This window comes from Marmota monax, unplaced genomic scaffold, assembly GCF_021218885.2.
Source record: "Marmota monax isolate L192 unplaced genomic scaffold, Marmota_monax_Labrador192_F-V1.1 WCK01_AAM20220418_F8-fsc00393, whole genome shotgun sequence".
Classification (NCBI taxonomy): Eukaryota; Metazoa; Chordata; class Mammalia; order Rodentia; family Sciuridae; genus Marmota; species Marmota monax.
Window position 1 is genome coordinate 431,202 of NW_026692824.1, and position 27,732 is coordinate 458,933.

General features: G+C 40.6%; 1 protein-coding gene across 1 annotated transcript; it reads right to left on the reverse strand.

Moving 5' to 3' along the window:
- Positions 1 to 1,395: 1,395 nt before the first annotated feature.
- Trim31 (tripartite motif containing 31) lies at positions 1,396 to 27,401 on the reverse strand. The gene is given in 12 exon segments (XM_046448529.2): positions 1,396 to 2,858; positions 3,872 to 4,072; positions 6,054 to 6,128; positions 8,334 to 8,449; positions 8,989 to 9,011; positions 11,063 to 11,293; positions 12,394 to 12,489; positions 13,113 to 13,366; positions 13,369 to 13,625; positions 25,205 to 25,264; positions 25,875 to 25,996; positions 27,263 to 27,401. Coding segments are annotated over 9 exon segments (1,677 nt in total). The 5' UTR covers positions 13,523 to 13,625; positions 25,205 to 25,264; positions 25,875 to 25,996; positions 27,263 to 27,401; the 3' UTR covers positions 1,396 to 2,331.
- Positions 27,402 to 27,732: the final 331 nt, after the last annotated feature.

The window sequence follows — 27,732 nt, forward strand, 5'->3', positions numbered from 1 at the left end:
GACAGCGCGCTCTTGGAATCCGCGCTCTGGGCGTTGGCTCGCTCCCGCCGCGACACCTGGGCCCGCCCTCCCTTCGCGGGGACACGTGCCCAGCAGCTTGGCGGTCAGCAGACGACTCGGCACGTCGGCTGCAATCCTGCCGCTTCCTAATCCCAACTGGGCGGCTGTAAAAACCTCGGAATGCCCGCCCCATCTGCCAACCCTACCCGCCGGCCAGCTGAAGAGAGTCGAAGAGGAAGAAACCCTTGAAAATTTTGAACTCTGGCGCAAATCGTGGGTCCTTTTACTTATTCAGTATCACCCAGGAAACACAAGCAGTCCTTTAACTTCGATTCCTGGCAAAACTAGAAATGATACAGATTTTTGTTGTGATGGTGAGAGTTTGAGAGGAAGATGCACATAGTACTGGTTTAACTTTGCTTTCTCAGTATGAGGACCTGGAAAAGTCGGATGGATTTGTCTTTGAAAAGAAATCTTTTGCCATAATCAGAAACTTTTCAGCATTTCTGAAGGGATAGATGTCTGGGTCCTGAGTCAAATTCACTCCCAAATATTGATTCTGGTAGAGACCTTACTTAGAGGGTCTCACTCCCCCACCCTCGTGTGTCTGTGTGTGTGTGTGTGTGCGCGCGCGCGCTCCCTTTCTATTATGGAAAAGTTTTAAAGCTATATAAAAGTAGAGAAAATAGTATGATGAACTCTTGGGCACTTATCTCCTCCTTCAACAATTAGCAATTCATCTCCCCTCTTTTTTCCCCACCGTTTTTAAGCAAATACCAGACATCACATCTTTTGTAAAAACTTCAGTATGCAAATAACTTATAAAAATATAATGATCATACCTTAAAGAGGAACAATTCTTTAATGTAAATGTACAACTGATGCTCATATTTTTGTCTCATGATTTTAAAAATTAATTACAATTAACTTGTTCAAACCAAGATGCAAATAAGTCTGCAATGCATGTGGTTGATATGTCCTTTAGTCTCTTTTAGTCTGTGTGTTTCTCCTCCTTTCCCAGCAATTTTTTGTTACTTTTTCTTTTTCTTTTTTTGTGGTATTGAGGATTGAACTCAAGAGTGCTCTAACACTGAGCTACATCTCCAGTCTTTTTTATTTTTTATTTTCACAGTCTCACTACATGGCTGTGACTGACCTCCACCTCTTGTTCTTCCTGTCTTAGCTTCCCAAGTTGCTGGGATTATAGACATGTGCCGCTGTGCCTACCTCAGCAATTTATTTAATGAAGAAAACTTGTTCCTTCTCCTGCAAATTTTCCAAATTGGAAGTTGCAGACTGTATCTTCTGAATCCCTTGTTACTCAGATCTAAATCTGATGAGTTTCATATTAGTTTTAGTTCTTCTTTATGGACACAGCTAAGAAATACTACTAACTATGTAGACAATTAGATTTATTTAATCTCATTTAATTTTTTATAATGATGTGAAATATTTACATTATGTCAAATATACAAAATGACACACACTTGTGCTGGGGATGTGGCTCAGCAAAGTTCAGCAAAGGCTGGCAAGTATGAGGCCCTGGGTTTGAAATATTTAGAAAAGACTAATTTCCACCATTTCCACCTAATTTTACCCTCCCCCATAGGTAATTTGAATTAGGTTTTGGTTTATCCTTCTATTTAAAAAGAAAATAAATATAAGGAAAAATGTATATTAATACCCCTCCTTATGTGACATTTAACATACTATGTGTATGGTTACTCACTTAATTTTTTCACTTAACAATATATCTTGGAGGTCATCCCATATTACAACATAATAGTCCTCATTTGCAAATTGGTATTAAAGAGGATCTGGCTGAGTCTCCTGAAGAGACAAAGCCCAACATGGTGGTTTTCAGACCTCAGGAAAGGATGAGGTCTGGACCAGCAAAGGCTGCATTCAGAGTTACTTGTGCAGGTGTGTGCAGCAGGAAAAATGAGGTGGAGGAAAAGAAGGGAGCAGCTCAGGTCAGCTTCTGCATCTTTAGTCTCAACTAGGGTTCAAATGCTTTCTCACCTCAGCTTTTTTTAACCATCACTTGTTGAGGGGCATTTGAGTTGCTTCCAATCTTGTTCTATTACAAAAAGTGCTGCAACGGATAGCCTTATGTATAGTCTTTTGGTGTATTTGAGTCTTTCTTCTTGATTCAGACATAGAAAGGGGAAGGGGAACCTGAGAGAAAAATGGAAAATTTTAAATGGGGTCAGAATATCAGAAAGTTTGGAAAGGGCTCCAGGAAGCCTAGCTTCAATGGGACTAGCTGCAGCGCATCCCAAAATGGGGAGTTAGAAGGGAAGAGACGGAGAGAAAGGAAAGGGAACAGCTCTAGGGATTCAGAGAGATTCGGGTGCCAGGGTACAGGAGCTGGAAAAAGGGGAAGATCTGCCCAGCGAAGGAGGCGTGAAAGGTATAGATGTGCTTGCTTGTGGTGCTGTCAAAGAAGACGATCTTCCCGCGTGCGTGGTCCACGAAGATGCCCACTTTCTTCGGACGGATGGGGAGGTTCTCCCGGGTACCACCATCGGTGAGCGCCTCGCACCCAATGCTTGTGATGCGCAGCGTCCAGAGGCCTGCCAAGGGCTCCACAAGCAGACAACCGCGTCTTGACACTAGCTCCAAGGCCACGCCCACCAGACAGCCCCCGCGTTCCCTCCCTTGAAGCTCCGCCTCCCAGGCCTGGTAGCCAGAAGAAATGCCTGGACAGCCCAGTACACAACGAAAAGGGTAGAAGCACTCGGGGTTGGCGGGCTCCTCCGACCTGCGCGGGAAGTGGAGGGCCAGAGTTACTGTCTTTAGATCCTGGGAAAGGATGAGGTCTGGGTGCGCCGAGGCTGCATCCAGTGTCACAGGGGCTGTGGGAAAATGAGGAGAAAGAGGGAGAGAGTCAAGTTGTTCAACCCCAAATTCTGAGCTTCCCCAGATGCAGCTGGAAATAGGTTTCCTCTCCCCAGGCACAACCCTAGCCATAGGAGAAGTCCTAGGCCTATCCACCCCCCCCCCCCCTAAAGTCCATCCCTAATTTCATCATGTGCTGTTCTGTGGGTGCAGAGGGGAGCTCCCTGCTGCTGATGGTGGTGGGATCATTTCAACAATCAAAGATGAGAGATCATCTCTTCCTTCCTCATTTCCCGTGGTCCCTGATTGAGGCTAGTATGAGATGTTGAGGCTCAGACTTTATGAGCTTAAGTAATTTTTCCAAAGTGAAGTCCCTCAAACACAAGAATGAAGAGGAAGATTGGAACACAGAAGGAATATTCAGAATCTCCTGACCTCAGTCCCACATTGAGGATTCAGACATTCAGGCACAGTTTACCAAGGCTAGAAGGCTCCCCATCCACCCTCCACAACGGTTTGATTGTGGGGACTTTCTGCTGATTTGTAATCTCAGTCTTTGCTGCAATATTAATTTTCCATTGCTACATGTGGGCATTTGGGTGAGATGGAGGATGTGGGAATGCAGGTAAGAGCGACAGCGGTCAGGCTCATGGGGAGGGTTAGGATCTTGACCCAAGAAGGCCTTACTCATCTTTGGCCTTGTGCCTGAACTACTGCCACTCAAATAGTTTAAAAAGAGGAGCGGCGGGGTAGTCAGGGAGGGAGTCAGAGGGAGACAGTGGTAGGGACTACGTTTATCCTCTAGGAGGCACCATAGCCAAAGTGATAGGAGAAGCCAAGAATGAGGCTAGAGCTTCAAGGGTCCAAGGTCGTCTTTTCCTTTCGTTTCATTAAAGAACGCGTTCATCCTTCTCCAGCCTTCACCACCACCAGCATCTTCCCTGTCAGTAGCCCAGGCCTCTTCCCGACTTTCCACTCCCTCGACGCGACTCTGCTCAACCAGGGACCATGATCGCCTTCAGCCACTCACTCAGCACCACTTTGAACCGTTCAGTAATCTCAGCGCCAAAGCTCCCCGCTCCGTTTCCAGGAACTTCAACATAAGTCTCCCTGCTTCCGGCCAGAAGTGATGCTGAAGGGGCGGCTTCCCCAGCAAAGGGAGCCCCAAATAAGGCGTGGGTTGGAGTTGCGGGGTAGGGATTCCATGGCCCCGGCTTAATTGTTTCGTCCCCTTTGAGGAAGAAGGAGAAGGAAAGTAGAAAAGATGTCAGTAAGCGTCAGCAATGAATCTCCATTGCCAATTGTGCGGCTGAGTTCTACCTACAGCAGGAGGGACCTAGGCTAAATTCAAGAAACAGGTTACGGGCAAACGGATCCGGGGGCCCAGTATTTCCTGTAATTTGGAAAATAGAGAAGACTCATGAGATGCCTGTCTTCCACCCATATCTGCCCATGCAATATGTGGCACCTGGTATACTCAAGAACTATAGATTCCACAGCACCCCATCCCCCAATCTCTTTTTAAGGTGTCTCTAAACCCCTTTTTCTGTTGTTTTCTTATTCTCCTATTTGAGTAGTGGGGAGTTTCTGCTGATTTGTAATCTCAATCTCAGGTAGATACTGAGAGCATTGATTCATTCCACCTAGTTCTGACAGGAGAGGGTGGCCTGCATGTTAGGAAATTTCAGTGTATTCTGGGTCAATTCAGTGTATTCCCGACGGTGGGTGGAAAGAGCATTTCTTCCAGTAGACTTGGAGGACCTCTCACTACCCCACAGGAAAATCCCAGTGTTTGGAGTAGACTCCTAGTTGGAAAAGATGACTCTGGATTATTTTTCTCTAATAGACACCCTAGGAATTAGGGAGAGAAAACAAAAAAGTTTTTTTGAGGCACTAGGAATGGAATCCAGGGTTTTTCACATGCCATGCCAGCCAAGCACTCTACCACTGAGCTATGTACCCAGACCCAAATTTAGTTTTAATAACCAGAAACTGCATATTAAAAACAAATACAAATAGCTAGGGGTAGTGGTGCAAATCTGTAGTAGTCCCAGCAACCAAGGAAGGTGAGGCAGGAGAATTGTAAGTTTGAGGACTGGCAACTCAGTGAGACCCCATCTCAAAACAAAAAATAAACAGGGTTGGGGATGTAGCTCAGTGGTTGAGCACCCCAGGCTTCAATCCTCAGTACCACAACAACAGTCAGTGGTTCTCAGTGAACACCATCCCCGACCCAAGGGGATGACAGACAGAAGGAGGCTTCCCTACTGGTCCATAATGCTAGAACCTGGGATGTTGAACACTCAACAGGGTACAAGTCAGGGAATACAGCAAACACTTACCTTCTTCAAAGGTCAGTATCTCCTCTTGTGGAATGCTGGTAGAATATAATCTCTAAATCTTGCTGACTTTGGAATGAACAGTGTCATTTCTGGCTTTGGAGAAGTGAATTCTTTATATATATATTTTAGTTGTAGTTGGACACAATACCTTTATTTTATTTACTTTTATGTAGTGCTGAGGAACGAACCCAGGCCTCACACTTGCTAGGGAAGTGCTCTACCTCTGACCCCAGTCCATGAATTCTTATTCTATTTCACTTAAAATCACATGGCCCAAGAAGCCTAGCTCTCTTCTCTGGAGTTCCAGGGAGCTTCATTGTAAATTGCAGGTAATAAACATGTACCTTGGGGGATAGTTGTAGGGTTTGCAATCTTGGAAATGGGATGCTCAGAACATAGTGGGTCTTTAAGAAATGATAATTCTAGTGTTACCATCAGGTGGCAGAACCATTTCTACTGATTTCAGTACAAGCTGTTATGACAATGTTTCTCCATCTCTGAATTATTCTAACATCACATCCATAGTAGTTTGCCCAGAAACCTAGGCCCAGCAGGTCAGCTAATACTACAAAGAGTCGCCTCCTTTGCTTCCTTGTCTCACTTTTTTTTCTCTGCCTCTAAGCAATGAAGAATCCTAAATTTTAGAAGTATTCAAAAGTAATAGAAATCTATTACTTTTGAATACTTCTAAAATTTAGGATTGTCACTATGCTGTGAATTACATAAGTTTAAATAAATAAAACATATGAGTCTGTTCTTCTCAATTGGTTCACTAGCATTCACCCAGGAAGCCTTTTTGAATCCAAAGAGAAAGTTCTTCCCCTTACATTTCTCACTTGCCCCAAATGACAGGAAGCAGCCATCACTTACAGTTCTGCTTGTCTTTTTCATTCATGCCTTTGAGGAATCTGTTTTTATCTTTCTTCCCATTAGCCTGGAGGTTATCTAGGGGTAGAAAATGCAAAGAAATGGAGTTGAGGGAGGTGAAACAGGAAGCAGGACTATACAGCTTGGCACTGACTTGAAATTTGAGATGCTTGGGACAAGTGGGGAGATGGATTTCTCTCTCATATTCTGGTTTTCAAATTTTAAATTTTATTTTTGGACTGAAAATTGAAGCTAGGGGCTGAGTTACATCCTCAGACCTTTTGTTTATTTATTTTTATTTTGAGACAGGTTTTCCCTAAATTGCTGGGGTTGGCCTTTGATCCTCCTGCCTCACCCTCCCCAGTTGCTAGGATTATCGGCATATGTAACCACACCCAGCTTGTCTCTCAAATTCTTAGTGAACCAAGAAGATACTAAAATATAGAAGTGTCCTTTGTGCTTCCCTGCAGTGGTTCTTTAGCCCAGCACTATTCAGTAGAAACACAGTAGAAGCCACAAATATGAACCACTTAATTTTAAATTTTCTAGTAGTCATATTAAAAAAGTAAATTAAACTGGTGAAATTAATTTTAAAGTATGTTTTATTTAACTCAGTATTTTCAAAATGTTGTCATTTTAACATATAGAATAAAAATGTATTGCTAGCTGAGTATCTGTAGTCCCAGCTATTCAGGAAGCCAAGGTAGGTGGATCACTTGAGTTCACAAATTTGAAACCAGCCTGGGCAACAAAGTTTAACAAAGTTTAATTGCCCAGCCTGGGCAATTAAAAAACTATTGTAGAGCTAGGGATATATCTCAGTTGGTTGAGTGCCTGCCAAGCATGTACAAGACCTTGGGTTCAATCCCCAGCACCATAAATTTTATACACACACACACACACACACACACACACACACACGCACGCACATATTCTACATTCTAGATTCTTTTTTTTTTTTTTTTTTTTTTTTGAGACAGAGTCTTGCTTAGTTGCTGAGGCTGACCTCAAACTTGGATCTTCCTGTCTCCATTTCCTAGGAAGCTAGGATTACAGGCATGTGCCATTGCACCAGCTTACATTTTATTTTCATACCAAGTCTTCAGAAATTGGTATGCATTCTAAACCTGTAGCGCATTCGGACAAGCTACATTTCAGAGCTGACAACACATCCTGAAGTAAATGTGGATGGAATGTAGACTTTTGTGATAGTTCTAAGTAGAGGACTCTATTAAAACTATCTTTACTCCCAGCTTAGACAACACAGTTTTGCAAGGAAGGGAGTCTTTACTGACGCCAAACCTGCTTCCCTGTTGCAAACCCAGATAAGATTTTTTCCTTTCTTCTTTCCTTCCTTTCTCCCGCCTTTCCCCATTCATTCTCTCTCTTTCTTTCTCTCTCTCTCTCTCTCTCTCTCTCTCTTTCTTTCGTACCAGGGATTGAACCAGGGACTCTTAACCAGTGAGCCACATCCCCAACCCTTTTTATTTTTTATTTTGAGACAGAGTCCTGATAAGTTGCTTAGGGCCTCACTAGGTTGTTGAGGCTGGCCTTGGGCTTATGATCTTCCTGCCTCAGTCCCCTGAGTTCTGAAATTAAAGACATGTACCACCATGCCCTGCCCAGGCAAGTTTTAAAAAAAAAAAATTAAAAAAATTTTAGTTGTAGATGGACATAATACTTTTATATTATTTATTTATGTGGTGCTGAGGATCAAACCCAGAGCCCTACGCATGTGAGGAAAGCACTCTACTACTGAGCCACAATTCTAGCCCTAGACAAGGTTTTGAAGAATATCTGACCAACTATCTAAAGCCCAAGTTGTTCACTTGGTGTTCTGGATGATTTCTGTTTCCTCAGGAGGGAGGAAAAAGGATTTTCCCAAAATGTCATTGACTTTTAATTGAGATTCACTTCTGTACTCAGGAAGAACCACTGGTTGTAGATCTCACAGTCCCTGCTTGAAGTCTTGGGAAAGTAGTATCCTGTCTCCTCTCTGGTCCCCCAGAAATAGTCACTTATGGTTTAAGTCAAAGCCCCTTCTAGTGGCTGTCATGAGTCAGGGAGGCAAATAAATAACATACTATGAAGATAGAGTTAGAATTGCCTGAAAGGAAGCATAGCAATACTTGGAAACTGCCCAACAGAGATCCTAGCATTTGAAGGGCCCACTAATTATTATTGGCATGTACGAGTTACAGTTCAGCTTCTGGGGGGGGCAGGGTGATGGGGAGAGAATCCCCAGAGGCAGGTGACTGAAGGAGGTGACAGCCAGTTCCATACCTTCGAATTTCTTCATGTTCTCTGTGATGGAGTCATGTCTTGATTTTGCTTCACTGAGTTTTTTCTCCAGGTGTGGAGGAATCAGGGTTGGATTGAGAAATTGAAATTCTTCACTCCTATGAAGTCGTGGAAGGTGATGGTGAGATCAGGGGATGGGATGTGGGGGAGGGAGGACCTAGTGACATGCATAAGAGGAGATAGAGGCCTGGCTGGTGTGAGTCAGGGGTTAGTGAGCTAGGAGTCAGGGGCCAGGGCTAGAGCTACAGGGCTGGAGAGAGGTGGGGCTTGAGGAAATATGAAAACGAAGGTGGGAGTTGGAGACAGAGGAGAGACCAGAACAGGGGCAGGGAAATCTAGTGGGGGACCCAGGAGCCACCTAGTTGAGCAAGGGGACATACAGAAGGTGCCAGAAAATAGGAGAATCTGTGCTGAAGGACTAGGAAGTTGACAAAAAGCTTCTTTTTCTTTCTTTCTTTTCTTTTTTTTTTTTTTAAATCAACCAACCCAATGCTAAGGCTCAGGCATTCCCCATCTTCAACCTAAATAGTTGACTGCAAAATTAAGAGTGGAGATATTTGGGAGGGAAAAATGTTGAGTGTGTTTGAATATATGTTGAGTACTGTATGCATGATGCATGCGGGTTGGCCCATCGTACCTGTGCAGGATAACTCTGATGTCCTAGAAGAGAAAGAGAGCACAGCTTTAGTGTGTAGCTGACCACAGGGCCAAAGTGAAGCTTCCCACCCTGCTAGAGATGGAGTGAGAAACCTTCCAATTCCCTCACTATTCCCATCTGCCCCTGGAGGGCTACTCCAAGAAGCACCTCATATACAAGTAGACAAGAAAAGTGAAGTGAAAATCTGAGTGAAGATGAGGAGAAGAAACACTGAGATTCTGAGAATGAATTTTTGTCTCTGATACTAAACCAAGGACAGGAGAGAGGCTGGAATGGCTTTGCATAATCTTTTCCTTTCTCTGTGTGTGGGTTGGGGGTGGGGTGGGGGATGGGGAAGAGAGAATTAGAGAGAGAGAGAGAGAGAGAGAGAGAGAGAGAGAGAGAGAGAGATTTCTTGAAAGAAAGAAAGAAAAACTTATAGGCAAAGGAGATGAATTCAGGTGTGATCATCTCATCTAATTTTGTGCATCACCTAGACCTACGCTGTCCAATATGGTAGCCACTGCACAGCCACTTATGGCTATTAACACTTGAAACAAGGCTAGTGTGACAATAAACCACATTTTTAACTCAATTTAATTTTCACTAATTAAAATTTAAATTAAAAACTGAAGCAGGAGTAAAATTCTCTTTCCATGGAACACAACTTTATTGATTTGGTAGGATTACATTTTATTTCAACAACTGACAATTTAGCCTCTGAACTGAGATGTACTAAAAGTGCAAAATATATATTAGAAGTCAAAAACTCAGTACCCCCCCCCAAAAAAATTCCCAGAATGTAATACCTCAAAAATATGGAGAAAGGGGCTGGTGCTATAGCTCAGTGGCAGAGTGCTTGCCTAGCATGCATGAGGCACTGGGTTCAATCCTCAGCACCACATAAAAGTAAACAAATAAAATAAAGGCATTTTGTCCATCTAAACTACAAAAATTAAAAAAAATATATATGGAGAACAGGACGAAATAACTTTTAGACATTGAGTTAACTAAATATTTTCTTAAAATTTATTTCATCAGTTTCTTTTTTACCTTTTTAATGTGGTTACTAGAAAAATTTAAGTTAGATACATGTTTTGCAGTGCATTTTAAAATCACATTATATAGTTCACATTATATTTTAAATTACACATGTGACCCACATTTTACTGCTAAATTATGTATGTGGCTTACATGTCTGTGCTAGAGGTAATAAGATTGGGGTAAATGCAAATAAAAACTACACTGAGATTTTATCTTACCCAACTTAGAATGTCAGCCATCAAGAATAAAAACAATAATAAATCATGGCAAGTATGTGGAGAAAAAGGAACACTTTTACATTATTGGTAAGACTGTAAATAAATACAACCAGTATAGAAATCAGTATGGAGGTTCCTCAAAAGACTAGGAATAGAACGACAACATTACCCAGCTATCTCACTGCTTGATGTCTATCCTAAAGCATAAAAGACTTCATATTATAATCATATATGCATCGTCATATTTATAGCAGTATAATCATGTTCACCTAACTATGAAAACAGAGTAGGTGCTCATCAATGAATGAATGGATGAAGAAAATATGGTATATATATGCACGATGGAGTATTATTCAACCATAAAAATGAAATTGTTTCATTTGAAGGAAATAGATGGAACTTGAGAACATCATGTTAAGCAAAATAAGCCAAACTTGGAAAGTCAAGGTTCATATGTTTTCTTTCACATGTGCAAGCGAGAGAGGGAAAAGGAAAAGAAATGTTGTATGGGGAGGATCTCATGAAAACTGAAGGGAGATCAGTAGAATTGAGAAAAGAGATCAGAAGAAGGGAAGAGGGGAAGGAAAGAGAAATACTGGAGAATAATATTGGCCAAATTATATTGTTATATTGTGTGCATGCATGAATATGTACAATGAATCCCACCATTATGTACAACTATAATTTACCAAAAAAGAAAAAAAAAGATGATTGGGGCAATCTCGCGTATTCTGTCAGGTGGTCCATGCTCTGACTTGAGACCAGGGATAGACTGCTACCTGTCCACAGTTCTGCCCCCAAAGGACTCTCACCTCCAGCAGCTGACTAGGAAGCATTTGCTGCTTGACCTTCAAGGAATCAATGAGCTTCTTGAGGGTGGTCAGCTGCAACTCCATTGAAGCCATGAAGAGTTTCCTGTGCTCTGTCCCCTCCTGCTCCAGCCAATGGAGCCGGGACAGGAGGAAATTCTTCTCCTCCTCAAGGACCTGCTGCAGGTGCCTGAATTCCCCAAGGATCTTTATCCTCTCAAAATTTACATGATTCTGGTGGCAAGAGAAAGGGACACAGAGATGAGAGGGTAGCCTCCAATATCTGCCCAGGCCACTTGCTAAGAGCCAAGTATATGATGCATGGCATTTTTGGTCTAAAGGTGACGCCAGCTAGCCATTGAGATGATATGATTATGTTAAGATTTGCATTCATATGGATATTGGACTCCTGCTGCTCACCTAGGCCGGCTGCGGGACTCCTGGAGAGTTCCCATTGGTTGGGGAAGTACAGTAGGAGGGAGTTCCGGGGGAGGAGCTCTCTCTGCGGGTCCGGGAGGAGGCCGCGTGGGTGGAAAAAATTTTCCCAGGCGGTACCGGACATTGGCGGCAGTTTCAAAAAATAAACTTTGTTCCTGCTTGAGTGGCTCGTGATTTTGTGCCCAGCCAGACTGCGGCAACACTGTATTCAATTTTAAGTGTATTAAGTTTATACTGAGTGCCAGAGCAAAACCGTGTACTGTGACAGACTTGTAGGAAAGGAGAGGTGAGAAGAATGAACTTTAAAAGCACTTCCTATGTTCTTTGTTTTAGGCTAAGTTATGTTTCATCATTTTCACCTTTAAGGACCTCAGTGTCTAAAACTCACATTTTCAGAAGGCTGTCAGGTTATAATCTGCTGTCACATAATTTTTCCTTGGACATGCCAACAAAACAAGACACCTAAAAGTGTTGGGTGATACCACAGTCTCTCATTTCGAACTTGAGAATCAGTCTCTTGTTAGTCATGGCCTCCTTAGGCAGAGCTTAGTTAAAAGCCAATATTTCTGATTTTAAGACCAGTGCAGGTTTTCCTTTTACCAACAGTGGTGCCGGTGTCAGAGGCAAGCTGCCTACCTGCTCTGTGAAAGCAAGGTGGGTCACCCAGCTGCTGCACTCTGGCATGTCAAGTCCTTAGAGGAGAGGGCGTGAACACACCTAGCCCGCAGGTCACATTCTCTGTCCCCACCCAGGGCTGCTCCTCCTATACACTGTCTCTTTCTGCCCCAGTTTTTGTCACAGAACCTTTTTTTGGAGGGTGAGAACAATAAAGAGTTTAGGATCTTCCACAGAAATATTTCTGTTTCCAGGGACCATGGGATGGAGTTTTTCCTTACCATAAAATCATTGATCTTCCATTCGCCTTGCTCCTTCTTTTGTACTATCTCCTTCTCTGTTTGCTGCAAGATCTCAACCTGAGATTGAATCTTCACCTGTGGGGAGGGGGTCCTTTTTGTAGGTTGTGCCTGAGTTCTCTTCTCATTAAATCCCTCTGAGTCTCTCAGAGGAGCAGGTATGATTGACTCTCCAGGGAGTCCTAATATAATTATTAATAGCACCCCCCCACTTTCTTTCTCAAGCTGGGGGGAGGAGTGGGATAATGGGAAAAGATGGAGCCTTAGTGACTGACCTAAGAGAGAAAAATGTTATTTATGACTAATTAGAATTAATATTTGCAGGGTGTTTTGGCATCATCAAAGAACTCCCACAAACTTGCCCTGATTTGCCCTATCAACAATTTTAAGACATAGGTTTTGTTTGGATCATTTGAAACTTGAGGCACCTGAGGTTGGGAGAGGTAAAGAGTTTCCTTGAAGGTTATAAGGATACACAGGAGTCAGAACTTGAGCCCAAACCTTCTGAGCTAGAATTCAAGTCCTGTCCAGTCTTCATGGTGCATTGCATTGGGCAGCATCCCTCCCCCACCATGGCTGACTGAATTGCCCACTTAAGAGCAAAGGGTGGTACAAACCACCTGGAAGAGGTAACAGTTTACAGATCCCCACTAAAGTCCTCTTCTGATGTGGGGAGCAGAGAAGGGCCCCCAGATGCCTACCTGATATTTCTGGGCAGCTTCTTCTATCAAACTGTCATTATGCGTTCTGTGGTCCTCGGATTCACAACACATCACACAGAGGAAATTCCCACTGTGCTCACAGAAGTAATGGAGCTTCTCTCCATGCCTCTGACATTTCAGCTCATCCCTTTCTGGTTGCTCCTCAGAAGCACTCATAGCTTGGATTTTTTTCACCAGATTTACCAACAGCCAGTTGGGCCTGAATGTTTTGTTCACAGAACTGTTGCAGAAAAACTGAAAAAACTGCCTGATGCTTCCCCAATCCATGTGATGCATCTGTTGCAGAAATTGTGTCCACAGTCGATGGTGACAGGGTCCTGCAGAAAGTCTGTGCAGATGGGGCAGATTACTTCCTCCTGCAGTTGGCTGGAAAACTGTTGGCTGGCCATGAGTGAAGAGAAGGCTGCTTCAGGTGTTGAAAGTCTGGAAGTCTGCTGTGGACACTGGCTCTAGTAATGGAGAAGGAAAGAGAGGAGGTGCAGGTCGAAGAGTCTATCAATTCAAAGGATGGGGAGGGAGGAAACAAAGAGGGAGAGAAAAGTAAATGAATGATAGAAAAGAGTAAAAATTCAAATGTCGGGAATATTATAAAGAGAGGAAAACAGAACTATCCTACCTGGCTACCTCTTAAGAACAAATGGATATTGTGAATGTATCTAGGCTGCTTTTGAAATGAGATAAGTTGTCCTGAACTTTGAACTAATTAAGGATATGTTTCAAAGGCAGTTAATTGAGACCAGAAGGACTAGGGCACCAAAGTCCACACAGGAAGTACTTCCCATCAGCTGTGAAGGGACCTGAGAAGGGGCTGAGTGAAGCCCGCAATGCTTTGGGCATTCCTTGTAAGCCAAGCCCAAACTTGGAGAGAGCACATGGAAAAGAAGGAAGTAAGGAAGGGAGGGAGGCAGGGAGGAAGGAAGGGGGATAAGATAATCTTCTATTTTGGGTTTGAAGAATTCTGTGAAAATATGAAGACATTATCACCCACCTTGGGGAATTTTTAGTCACAAAGAGAAACAAGTATTTCTCTTGTGGGGGAACTCTTAGTCCAGTGGGAGAAGCAAGAAACTTTCTTTCTACAGGGCCATTTTTACTTTTTGTATATTATTCTTGACCCTGGTGAATCTTTTACTTTCCCATCGTACCAGTAGCCACCTGTCCTCTACTGTTTTTTTTTTTTTTCCTGCAGTTCTTCAACACTCTGATGTCTCTGTGCCCATTCTTTACCCAATCTTATTTTGGTCTATGTATGTTTCTTCTTCCTTGTTGGTGCTTCTCTGATCCCTGGCTTACCCTGCCCTATGACTTTTGTTCTGATGAGGAAAATATCAAGCAGTGTCACCTGTGTTCCCTCCTTTATCTCAATACATTTGTGTCTTAATCTTTCCTCCTTCCATATGTCTCAAGGAAAAAGAGTGCTTCCTCCCTTCCCATCTCTGAGTACTGGTTTCTACCTTTACCTCCTCTTCTCTCCAGCGTCTGGCACCTATTCCCATCAAGAAGGACATCATTCATTTTTTTTTTTAAATTTCAGAGTTTTATTGTATTGCACTAAGGGGACAGCAGGATGGTTATACAATTTTCTCTCTCATTCAGTTTTGAAAATCTAAAGTACTTGCAAATTCTTAAGAATACCTTTACCACCAGATTAAAACAGTAAACATAATATAACCAATTTCTTAATAAGTAGTGTCTTACAAATAAAAACACATTTAAAATAGCTTTAAATGCGTCCTTCACAAGTAATCCAGTATATATATTTTATATCACATTCACTGATGCTTAAGAATTAAAGCAAGTACATTACTCTGATGGAAACATGGGAAGTCTTTCATTCATGCAACATATAGGGATAATATTCAAGTTGAAGGAAAAAATTCCCACTCTTCTTATTTTTGTAAATGTATCCATATATAATCATCTACCTGATAAATGAGGAAACCTATAAAGTTTCCCACAAGTCAGATACATATTTTCAATTCATCAGAAGCACCTGATAGCTACAGCTAATTTATGATTAAATGGCATTTCAATAAAACCAAAATGGGGCCTACAAGTTTCTATAAACAAAAGTTTCCCATGAAATAAGGACAGTCAGTAATTAATGCACTCATTTGGAGGATCATGGCTGTTCTTTAAGGAGTTCAAACCTGTCAACACCAAAGGTAGTCATTTTATATTAATTTATACATAATTCCATTTAAATTCTTTGTCCAAGTATAACATATGAAAACAGTCTTCTCGGGCTGGGGATGTGGCTCAAGTGGTAGTGCGCTCTCCTGGCATGTGTGCGGCCCTGGTTCGATCCTCAGCACCACATACAAACAAAGATGTTGTGTCTGCTGAAAACTAAAAAATAAATATTAAAAAATTCTCTCTCTTAAAAAAGAAAGAAAGAAAGAAAACAGTCTTCTCACAAGCAAAAAATGTGGAAACATTTAAAAAATAAGGAGTCATTTTTTTAAAGTAACTGATCAGATTCCATAGGCTACTCTTGGAAACAGGATCTTGCCATCATTTGGTGGCTGTTGCACGCACTTAACCGCACCAATTCTTCTGTGTGTTGTTCTAAGAACTCACCAAAACATAGGTCATGCCATACAGGTAGTTTAAAAAAAAATGCTAGAAAGTAAAAAGCTAACTTGCACCATCCTTCTTTCTGACAGTATGCTAAAATATCTGCATTCATGATGTTTGAAGGATCCTAGAGTCCCGGTCCACTCATCACTGGTCTATTCATGTACCTCCAAATATGATATGCCAAGACCCAGTGTAAGCCACTCTGCTGCACAAAGAAACGTGACACAGACCAAAGCATGGATGAGGTACTTTGGAAGTACAAGAGGATTCAGGGTATTACACTGGTCTATAGGATTCTTGTAATCAATCTTCAGCTCATTAAATGCTATAATCAGATGGCCAAGAAGATGAGCCCGGCGGTGAGCAGCAGTGCCAGCATGTAGCAGAAGGCCATGAACGTGAATGCCAAGGCTGAGAAGGAGGAGGGGCAGCGGCGCGGGTGCTAGCGGAGAAAGACCGTTCATTTTTATCTGGTCTAAATCTTAAGTCAAGCTGAGATGGTGGATGATTTTATGATTATATAGCCAGAGCAATTATACATTCTTCTTTGCCTGGATTAGTGCTGGGTTTCACCTTTGTCCTGGTACACAACTCTTTTTTCTCCCTCGCCAGCCCCCACCAGGTGTTAGGGATTGAGCTGAGGACCTTGTGCATGGTAGGGTAGGCAAGTGCTCTACCATTGAGCTACACCCCAACCTGGTGTAAAGATTACTAGTACTTCCTTTCATTCTCACAGTTTTCCAGTTTGGATAATAAATTATGTGGTTATGCTAATTATAGCAATTGTTGGAAACCAAGGACTTTCAGGAATAATACACTATAGGCTTCTCCATTTGTTTTAAGATCAAATTAAAGCAGCTGAAAATTTTGTTTAAGATTTTATAGGTTATATTCATCCTAAACTAATGGCCTCTGGAGGCAGAATTTAACTTTAAAAAATTCTTTTTTTTTTTTTTTATTAATTTATTTATTTTAGTTTTCGGCAGACACAACATCTTTGTTTGTATGTGGTGCTGAGGATCGAACCCGGGCCGCACGAATGCCAGGCGAGCGCGCTACCGCTTGAGCCACATCCCCAGCCCTAAAAAATTCTTATTTATTTATTTCCCCACATTTTTAAGATTGGTGAATAATAGTTGTACCTATTGGGATTTGTTGTTACATATACATACATGCACACACTATAACAACATAACTTGGCCAGTATCACTCTCCAGCATTTTCCCCCTCCCTCCCTGCCTCTTACCCCTTGTAGAATTTAACTTTTAGACAGGTTTTATTTTGTATGATGATTTAAAAAGTAGTAATAATTTGAATGTCTCTCTACAAGGTGGCTATTTTCCTCCACCCTTTTACCTCATGTCTCCCCAGCCCCTGTAGGCATTTCCTAACTTAGCAATTTATTTTGCATATATTATCATATTTAAATCTCAATTGCAAAAAAAAAAAAAAAAAACTTGTCAGTATCCATTCTCTAGGAAACCAAGTATGCTTCAAAATCAAAACTTAGGGTTTGTTAAACAATAGGACTTGTTAAAACACAGATTTGCTGAGACCCAGCACAGACTTTCTGTTTCAATAGGTTCAGGGAAGAACTGAATTTACATTTTAAACAAATCCCCAGGAAGTACAGTGCTGTCCCACTGAGAACTACCGGTTTAGAGACATCATAAGTTGCTCGAGCTACTCCAGATAACAAATGACGGACCTCCATATTAAATGTTCTTTCTTTCTCACAGCATTAATAAAAACACATGGCAATCTTCAAAAGTGACAAGCAAATCTTTTCAAGTTTGGAGAAGCCAGCAGAGAGAGAGAAAAGGAAAATGCACATATGAACACCATCAGCGATTTCAGACAATTATCACTAAACAGGCATGATAATTTCATGAAGGGGAAACAGACATAAAAGAGGAGACTGTAACCAGTGTGGAAGCACATGCCTGTAATGAAGCAACCAGGAGGCTGAGGTAGGAGGATCTTCTTAAGTCTGAGGCTTCACTATGTGGTGAGATACTCTCGAAACAAAAAATAAAAAGGGCTGGGAATGTGGTAGAACACCCCTGGGCTCAATCCCTAATACCAGCCAACCAACAAACAACAAAAACACCCCCCCCACACACACACACATATTATGTAGTGGTCCAAAAGTGCTTTCACTCTCCTAGAATTATTATTGTTATTCTTGGGCTATTCATCCACGAGACTCAATGGAATGGATATTTAAAACTCTTAGCAGATTCAGCAGTTTGCAACCAAACTGCCTCCAATTTACAAAGGATGAGGTCTTCTTTTTTCAGTACTGGGGATCAAACTCAAAAGGTGCTTTTCCACTGAGCTATATGTCCAGCTCTTTTCATTTTTTTGTGACATGGCCTCAAGCTTGTGATCCTCTTTCCTCAGTCTCCCAAGTTGTTGGGTTTACAGGTCTGCACTGCCATGCCTGGCTTAGGGTTGAGGACTTGAAAGAGATGCTATTGCATGTTAGTTCCAGAGGGATAAGACATCCAAGCATAGAGTTTATAAAAACTAGCCCTAGAAGAGAAGTGATATAGTGCTGCTGCCAAGATAGCTATCAAAAAAAAAAAAAAAACAGACAAGAAGTCACACAGCAGTGGGTGCATGGATTCAGTGGGGTCCTGTTAAGACTAATGATGACCTTCTCAGAAGTCAGTGAGGGCCAGAGGTAGTTCTGTGACTAGATATCTCCTGTTCTGTCCTACAATGTTACATCAGCCTCCCCTGTATCAGAGCTCCAGCTTAGAGATGAAGATAAGGATGGAAGAAGCTGATGTAGCTCAGGGGCAGAGTGGGAGCTAGGGGATGGGAACCCCGGCTCCCTCTAGTCATTGGTTGGGTGCTGCTTCTAGGGAGTGTTAATTCTGGGCACTTTCAGCCTGTACTGCACAGGCAGAGCAGACTGATGACCACAAGAAGCCCTTGCATGAAAAGTTACAGGAGCTGGAAGTTGGAAGTGGGATGTTGACAGTGTCCATAACAGGGAACTATCTACAGAGATTAAAGATGGGCAAAGAATCAGACAGACATGTTTTTAATATCTCTCTCTCTCTCTCTCTCTCTTTCTTTTTTCTTTTCTTTTCTTTTTCTTTTTTTTTTTTTTTTTTTTGAGGTGGGTCTCCCTATGTTGCTTGGGCTGGCCTCAGAATTGTACTCACTTCTCCAGTAGCAGGGATTATAGGTGCTCTTTACTTTGCCTGGCTGTTTTTAAGCTTTAGATTTGAAACTATCTCTAAGGGGTTGCTACTGAACGCCTGCTACTAAAAGAACAGCTATTGGTAAACATCTTAAAATTAAGTTCAGGAACAAGATAGTAATGATCACTCTAGTGGTATTACTTAACTAGTGGTATTACTTAACACAATGAGAAAATTAAGTAAGCTCTTATGTAAGTAAGAGCTTAAGAATTGGAAAGTGAAAGATATATTTGTTACTATTTAAAAGTATGATAGATTTCTCTTATAGACAACTCAATAAAATCAAAGGACAGGTTATAAGAACTAATAAAAGAGTTACTGGATAAAGATCTATAATACAAATAGAAATTGGAAACTGTAGTGGTAACATATTCTTTTATATTATTAAAAACTCCAGACAAACCTAAAGAACCTAGGAATGAATCTTTCAAAAAAGAAAAGAAAAAGAAAAAGATAAAAACTGACATGAATGTTAGCAGACAGTAAATTTAAATATAGTAATATAATAATTAGCCATTAATTTATAAATTCTGTGTAATTCCAATTGGAATCTAATAAAGATTATTTTGAAGTGTGTATGTAAAACTTGGCAGATTCTAAAATTAATATAAAAAGGCCAAGGTCCCAAAAGAATCAAGGCAATTGTGAAAAAGAAAACAAGGGAAAGAGGAATTGTCTTACCAGCTAGCATGGCCTATTATAAACCTATAATTAGGACAGTGTGGTGTTGCTACAAAAATAGACAAACTGATCAATGGAACTGAATATATATCCAGGAGCCCAGCAGTTCTTACACAGTAACTTGGTCTAAGATAGAGTGGCATCACAATCTGTGGGGAATATATAAGCTACTTAATTTATGATGCCAGGTCTAAGGGCTTTCCCTGTTTGGTGGGGGCTTGTTTGATCCATATCTCATACCACATACAAAAATAATTCCAGATGGCTTAAAGACTCAAAACAAAACAAACAAACCCCCCCAAAAAACAACTCCTTGGGAATCAATCTAACAAAAGAGGTGAAAGACCTCTACAATAAAAACTACAGAACACTAAACAAATAAATTAAAGAAAACCCCAGAAGATGAAAAGATCTCCCATGCTCTAGATAGGCAGAATTAATACTGTCAATGGCCATACTACCAAAAGCATTATACAGATTTAATGCAATTCCTATTAAAATCCCAATGACATTCTTCATAGAAATAGAAAAGGCAATCATAAAATTCATTTGGAAAAAACAAGAGACCCAGAATAACCAAAGCAATCCTTAGAAAGCAAAGTGAAGCAGGAGGCATCACAATACCAGAACTTAAACTATACTCCAGAGCTATAGTAACAAAAATGGCATGGTATTGGCACCAAAATAGACTTCTAGACCAATGGTACAGAACAGAGGACACAGAGACAAAATCACATAAATACAGTTATCTCATACTAGACAAAGCTGCTAAAAATATTTACTGGAGAAAAGATAGCCTATTCAATAACTGGTACTGGCAAAACTGGAAATCTATATGTAGCAAAATGAAATTAAACCTCTATCTCTCACCCTACACAAAAATCAACTCAAAGTGGATCAAAGACTTAGGCACTAGAACATAGACCTGCACCTAATAGAAGAAAAAGTAGGCTCAGATCTTCACTGTGTCGGCCCAGGATCTGAGTTCCTTAACAAGACTCCTAAAATGCAAGAAGTAAAATCCAAGAATCAATAAAAGGGATGGATTCAAATTAAAAAGGTTTTCCAGCAAAGGAAACAATCAATAATAGGAGGAGAGAGCCTACAGATTGGGAGAAAATCTTTACCGCATGCACCTTCGATAAAGCATTAATCTCCAGGATATATAAAGAACTCAAAAAACTTAACACCAAAAACAAACAAACAAACAAAAAACAAATAACCCAATCAATAAATGGGATAAGGAACTGAATAGACACTTCACAGAAGAAGAAACACCATCAATTAACAAATATATGAAATAGTGTTCAACATCTCTAGCAATTAAAGAAATGCAAATCAAAACTACACTAAGATTTCATCTTATTCTTGTATGAATAGCAATCATCAAGAATACAGACAACAGTAAATGTTGGCAAGGATGTGGGGAAAAAGGCACATTCATACATTGCTGGTGGGACTGCAAGTTGTTGCAACCACCATGGATTCCTCAGAAAACTTGAAATGGAACCACCATTTGACCCAGTTAACCCACTCCTCGGTTTATACCCAAAGGACTTAAAATCAGCATACTACAGTAATGCAGCCACATCAATGTTTATAGCAGCTCAATTCACAATAGCTAACCTATGGAAACAACCTAGGTGTCCTTCAATAGATAAATGGATAAAGAAAATGTGATATATATATTCAATGGAATATTACTCAGGTTTAAAGAAGAATGAAATTATGGCATTTGCCAGTAAATGGATGGAGTTGGAAAATATCTTGCTAAGCAAAATAAGCCAATCCCCCAAAGCAAAGGCTGAATGTTTTCTCTAATATGTGGATGCTAATTCACAATAACAAGGTGGGGGGCACTAGAGAAGAATAGAGTTAGAGGGAAGTGAAGCTGGGGAGGAGACATGGGGATAGGAAGGATAGTAGAACAAAACAGACATTATTACTTTATGTATATATGTGACTGCACGACCAATGTGATTCTCCAATGTGTACACTCAGAAAAATGAGAAATTATATCCCATCTATATATGATACATCAAAGTGCATAAATACATTCTACTGTCATGTATAACTAATTAAAAAAATAAGAAAAATACACAAATCAACACTGTATATAATTTGCAGTTCCATATATACATGCTAGAGATTTAAACACATAGCCTGGAAGGACACACACTGAAGTTTTGATAAGTTTTTTGCTTCTGGAGAAAGAGGGAGAGAAATGGAAGAATAGGACTAAATGGATAGAGAAAAATCTTGAAGTTATTTGTAACATTTAATTTAAAACAATTTGAGCTGAATATGATAAAATACTTACATTTGTTAATTCTAGGTTGTTGGTTACAAGGGTACTGGTTATTTTTAATATTCTTTTCCATTTCACTTTTCAAAATAAAACAATTTTGTTAAAATAAGAAAAATATAAAAAAATGAACAATGGATAGAACTTGAAATTTAAAGGAATTCTAAAATGTTTCAAAATAAAAATGAAGTTCAGTCTTCCTATTAGAAAAATACAAATAACAAAATGCAAATATGAGATAAAATTTGTATTCATCATATGAGCAAGCATTTTAAAATGTCCATAGCTGATAAAGATATGGGAAAATGGGATTCTTCACACATTGCCCGTGGGAGTCTGAGAAAATGATAGCTGGTCACTGTCTTCCTGGAAAGCATCAAGGCAAATGATATAAAATGCAATCATTAGGTGACTAGAAAGCATATTATAAGAGAGTCAAATGTAAAAGGAATTTCAATAAGGTTTTTAGACTTCAGGATGAGGGGTAGGAATGAGGTCATGGGACAATCTGAGCAGAGACACCTGTAACCAGTTTTCTTAGCAGAGAGCTAGACTGTTTTTCATTAAAAGTAAAAATTAGGGAACTGGGGCTGTGGCTCAGTGGTAGCGCACTTGCCTGGCATGTGTGAGGCACTGGGTTTGATTCTCAACACCATGTATAAATAAATAAAATAAAGGTCTATTTAAAAATTTAAAAATTTAAAAAAAAGAATATTTAAAAAAAGTAAAAATTATGGGGCTGGGGTTGTGGCTCAGGGGTAAGGTGCTCACCTAGAGTGTGTGAGACACTGGGTTTGATTCTCAGCACCACATATAAATAAATTAAATAAAGGTCCATTAGCAACTAAAAAATATTTTTTAAAAAAGTAAAAATTAGAAAGTAATAAAAACAGTTATATTTAAAATACTTTAATAATTGTCACGTGTGGTGATTTGTAATCACAAGGACTTGAGAACTGAGGCAGGGGCATCAAAATTTGAGGCCAGTCTTGGCAATGCAGAGTGACACTGTGTCCAATCCCCAGTACTGAAAGGAAAAAAACAAACAGTATGTAGAATTGATGAGGTCATCAAATTATAGGATGTCAATTGAAAAGACTAGAATTTGAAATCCTTTACAGAAATTGTATATTGCACTTGCAAACAGAAAGCAGCAAAACAAACAAAAACCCATAAAAATGAATGTCTGTGGTTGGGTATGGTGGTGCACTCCTGTAATCTCAGTGGCTCTAGAGACTAAGGCAGGAGGATCACAGATTCAAAGCCAGTCTCAGAAATTTAGTGAGGCCCTAATCAAACCTGTCTTTTTTTTTTTTTAAGAGACAATTTTAACATTTATTTTTTAGTTTTCAGTGGACACAACATCTTTGTTTGTATGTGGTGCTGAGGATCAAACCTGGGCCGCACGCATGTCGGGCAAGCACTCTACCACTTGAGCCATATCCCCAGCCCACAAACCTGTCTTAAAATAAAAAATAAAAAGGTCTGGGGATCTGGGTCAGTGTTAAGATCCCTTGGGTTCAATCCCCAATACCTAAATAAATAAATAAATGTATGGGGCAACAAAAGTCGATTTATAAGTAATAGAATATTAGATATTGTGGGGAGCCATTCTGAATGACCCACGCCTTCCATCCTGAAGCAAGAAGCTCTACATTTCATGGTGACTTGGGCATTGTCCCAGCCCAGGAAGTAGAAGGCGTGTCTTCAGGAGCTACACTCACTTATTCCTTTGTAATACTACCCCTTTGCCCTGGTTTGGGATAGAATGTTCCATGGAAATGCCTTTTGTGTGTTCCCTTCTCTTGCTCTGTCTTTGGGTTTGACCTTCCTAGATGTCAATCAACCTGCTGACAGCAGACATCAGGAAGCTAGACTCAACCCCCTGAAACCTGATCCCTTCCCTCATTTGAATGGCTTCTCCTCAAAAAAGGGGTTCAGCATGTGCTCTCTTGCTCTCTATTTCTGCAGACCCTTAAGTTCAGAGGAGCCGTCCAGGACCAAAAGAAAAAAGTATCTCTTGTGTGATTTTGTGCAGCCCAGTTCACCCGGAGTGACCCTGAGTGTTTTAGTCGTGAGGAACACAAGATATTACTTTCAATTTCTTGAATTATTAAACAAAAGAATTGGTCTTGGGATTAGAAAAACCAACAAGATACAAGATACCTTTTCTTCCTTGGAGAAAACCATTAAAAGATATCTAGATATTTGTTATGACAATTTTCTTTGATTCATTGTATTAAAGTTTTAAAGGCTGCAATGCAACAGAAAAGTGCCATAGTGGTCTCACCCCTCTCTTTTGCCAGGAGAATATGCAGGCTTCCTAAAACCCCAGCTCCAATTTAGTATGGAGCAAGATCAGGGGAACTTAGCCTTCTCTTTATTCAGGTACCTAAGGTTGTCGAATTCTTGAATTAGCTTTGGTGATTAATTTTACATGTCAATTTGGTTGTGCCACCATACCCAGATATTTGTTGACACCAGTTTTGTTTGTGCAAAGGTATTTTTTAGATGCAATTGGCATTTAAATCAGTTACTATTATGTAGATAACACTCTGTAATGTTGGTAGATGACACTCTGTAAGGTTGGTAGGCCTTATCCACACAGTTGAAGGCCTTAAGGAAAAAAGATGGAGGTTCCTGGAGCTGGGGAATATAGCTCAGTTGGTAGAGTGCTTGCCTTGCATGCACAAAATCCTGGGTTCAATCCCTAGCAACCCCGCCACAAAAAAAAAAAAAAAAGCAAGCAGGTTCCCCAAGGAAGTGGGGGGTTTGATCACAGGATCAAAGGCCAGGATGCCTTTGAACTTGAGTTGCAACATCAGTTCCTCCTTGGCTCTCCAGCAGATAGGCCTGCCCTGCAGAATTAAAATTTGCTAGCCCTTGCCATCAGGTGAGCCAATTCCTTAAATCTTTCTATTCTATTGGTTCTGTTTCTACAGAGAACTCTAATACAGCCTGTTCTCAACCTCTCAACACTTAATAGTTATAATTGTGCAATGAATCAAAGAAAATTGTCATAACAAATCAGAGTACGTAATATTTTTGTATTGCAGAACTGTGCCCAATTCCAGCCTTGGAATCACCTCTATAATCACCCCGTTCCTGCTGATGGGCAGAATCACAGCCTTTGGGGCAAGAGTCCCTTGTGTTTCTCATTTCTAGCAAAACAAAAACCTTCTTTATCTTTTTCTCAAAACCTTGTCCAGTTAATGGATTAACATCGGGGACAAGGACAGAGCTTTTGGCAACAACTTGACTTGGGACTTTTCTGTAGATAATGAATGTACCTTTGATCCAAGAATCCTGATGTAGGAGTCAGGTAAATGGGTCAATGTCTAGAGTTCTCCCTATAAAATAAAACTATTTTAGTTATGACTTTTATTCAAATTTTCAGCAATTTTAATTTATGTAAAATGTCATTTTTAACCCAGTGATTTCTAAAATATGTTTTTAAAATATTGAATAATTTATGGGGGTTGTAAAAATTGGACAGTCTGTTTAAATGAGGATGCTCCCCCATTAGTCTGCCTCCCCTTGGCTTCCCATGGCCCTTACCCCATTCATTAGTTCCACAGAGACCTAAAAGCACCTTAAAGCTGATATCTGAGTTAGACTCGTGGTCCTAGCACAATGTCAACTCACATCTGACATTGAGTTTCTGCTAAGTCTACTGATTGCTCCCGTCTCCTGTAGACAACATGTGCCCTGGCCCCGAGTTGGCACAGGAGAGCTGCTGGACCTAAGCTGCCCTGCCCAAGCTGCCTCAAATTCAGGGGATGACATCTGGCACCACCATTGCACAAAGCTGTCCAACATTGGCCAGTGGTTCCCATGAGCTCACATCACAGGTGGCTAGGGAGACAGTGGGAGAGAGCCCTCAGGAATAGCTGTGTAATCCTCCCAGAGCCAAGTCTAGATGAATTTTCCATTTAAGACTGTGAAAATGAATCTTCTTACCTATGACCATTGTTTTTCTTCATGATGTCCTCTGCACTTTCTGCAGGACCTGGCACAAAATAACTAATTTTTCCATTGCCATCATAAACTGAGCCATTTTATATGTACTGATGAGCAAAAATCTTTTTTTGTGAAATGAAAAAAAAAGAGTAATTAACCTGTGAAATTTTGCTTAAAAAGAGGTATATAAAATATGACGTAAAATTATATACACACATATACTTGCATTTACTTCCACTCACATCAAGGAACATTGAAAGAACACAGAGGAAACTACTGTTTACCTGTAGGGCAGGGTTTGGGGAAGGGACAAAATAGGGGCAGTATTGTTGCAAATCGTCTTGGGCACACCTTTTTATATATTATTGAGCCAAGTGAATGCATAACTCTTTAAAAATTAATATAGTTAAAATTATATTATTTATTTTTGGGGTATCCATTTTGTGGTGGCCAAAAGCTGAAATGGAAAACAGTAAACTACTATATCAATTTCTCTGAGGTTACTTGCTCATCTTTACTTTTTCCTGGGCTCAGAGATGGACCAAGTCCACCATACTTGAGTTTCTACTATATTTTAACTCTAGTGCCCATTATTGATTTAGTCTAGAATATTTTTCTCCCCCCAAAATCTCCTGTGCCACCTGTTAGAATTTTGAGTTCTCTGGCAAATTTCTAAGCATGGCTTTTTATCTTCTTGAAAATAGCATGTACATAGTTGTTGTACAGTCTGTGTCCAAATATCCCAGCATCTGGAGACCCTGTTGTGTGTTATTTCTTCTTTACTGTCCTCCTTCTGGTGCCTGGTTACCTCTGATAATTTGGAAGACATATACAAGAAAGTATTTGTAGAAAGAAATCAAGGCCTAGGGTGATATTCTCTTCCTCCCAAAAGAATTCTAGTTTTTGATACTAGCAGTTTGGAGTCACCTTAAATAAGTTCTATGCTTGAGCATTTTTGGCCTTGGGACTTCCAGTTGCCATAAGCCTTTAAAGGATGCCAAAATTCAGTTTAGATTCTCAAACCCCCTACAGAATCAACAAATGCCCCCTTCCCCCAGAACAAAAGCAATCCCAAGTTCCAGGCTTGTGTCCACAGATTCCTTTCCCAAGTTTTGGCCTAGCAATTCCTTACTAGCCCTTTGAATTTTAAAATATTTTATCCAGCTTTTTTAGTTGTCTTCATCTGGAAGATTGGTCTGAATTACTCAGTCCTTAATGAAAGTAGAAATCCTTCTGATCCAGACCTCAGTTTTTTAGTGGTTTACTTTTCTCTGGACATGAGCTTCTTAGAAAAAAAAATTTTTTTTCCGATTTCTTTTTTCTTTAGCAGTAAAGTCTACATTGACTTGTGCACACACACACACACACACACACATTGCTTCCCTCACCTGCAGTCTGGGCTGGAAGAGAACCCTGCATCCTATACACCAAATATCCCAGGAGAGCTGAGGTCAGAGTGGCCCTCCTTACCAGACTCAGAAACAGCCTGTTGGTACAAATATTCAGGTGGGGCCTGGAGAAGGCAGGTGCACAGCCGTGGCTTTGATAATTTTCTCTTCAGTACAACACTAGCATGAGGAGCAGCCCTGGGTGTAAAGGCCCCTGATAGGTCTCAGTTTGCAGAATAGGACGTGACAAGAAGATCGGAGCTGCAGCCAGCTCTAGAGGGAGAAAGAGGAGCCAAACAGAAAACAGAAGCTAAATGATGCATTAAAAACCTGTAAGTCCCCCCACGAAGATTTCCTCTTCGGCAGGCTTCACTTTTAAACAAAGCTTTTTCATTCCATTGGTTTGGGGTGAACTGTTCCCGGAGATTTTGCTAAATGGATCGGTATGGGGCGAATTGGGTCCGCAGGGA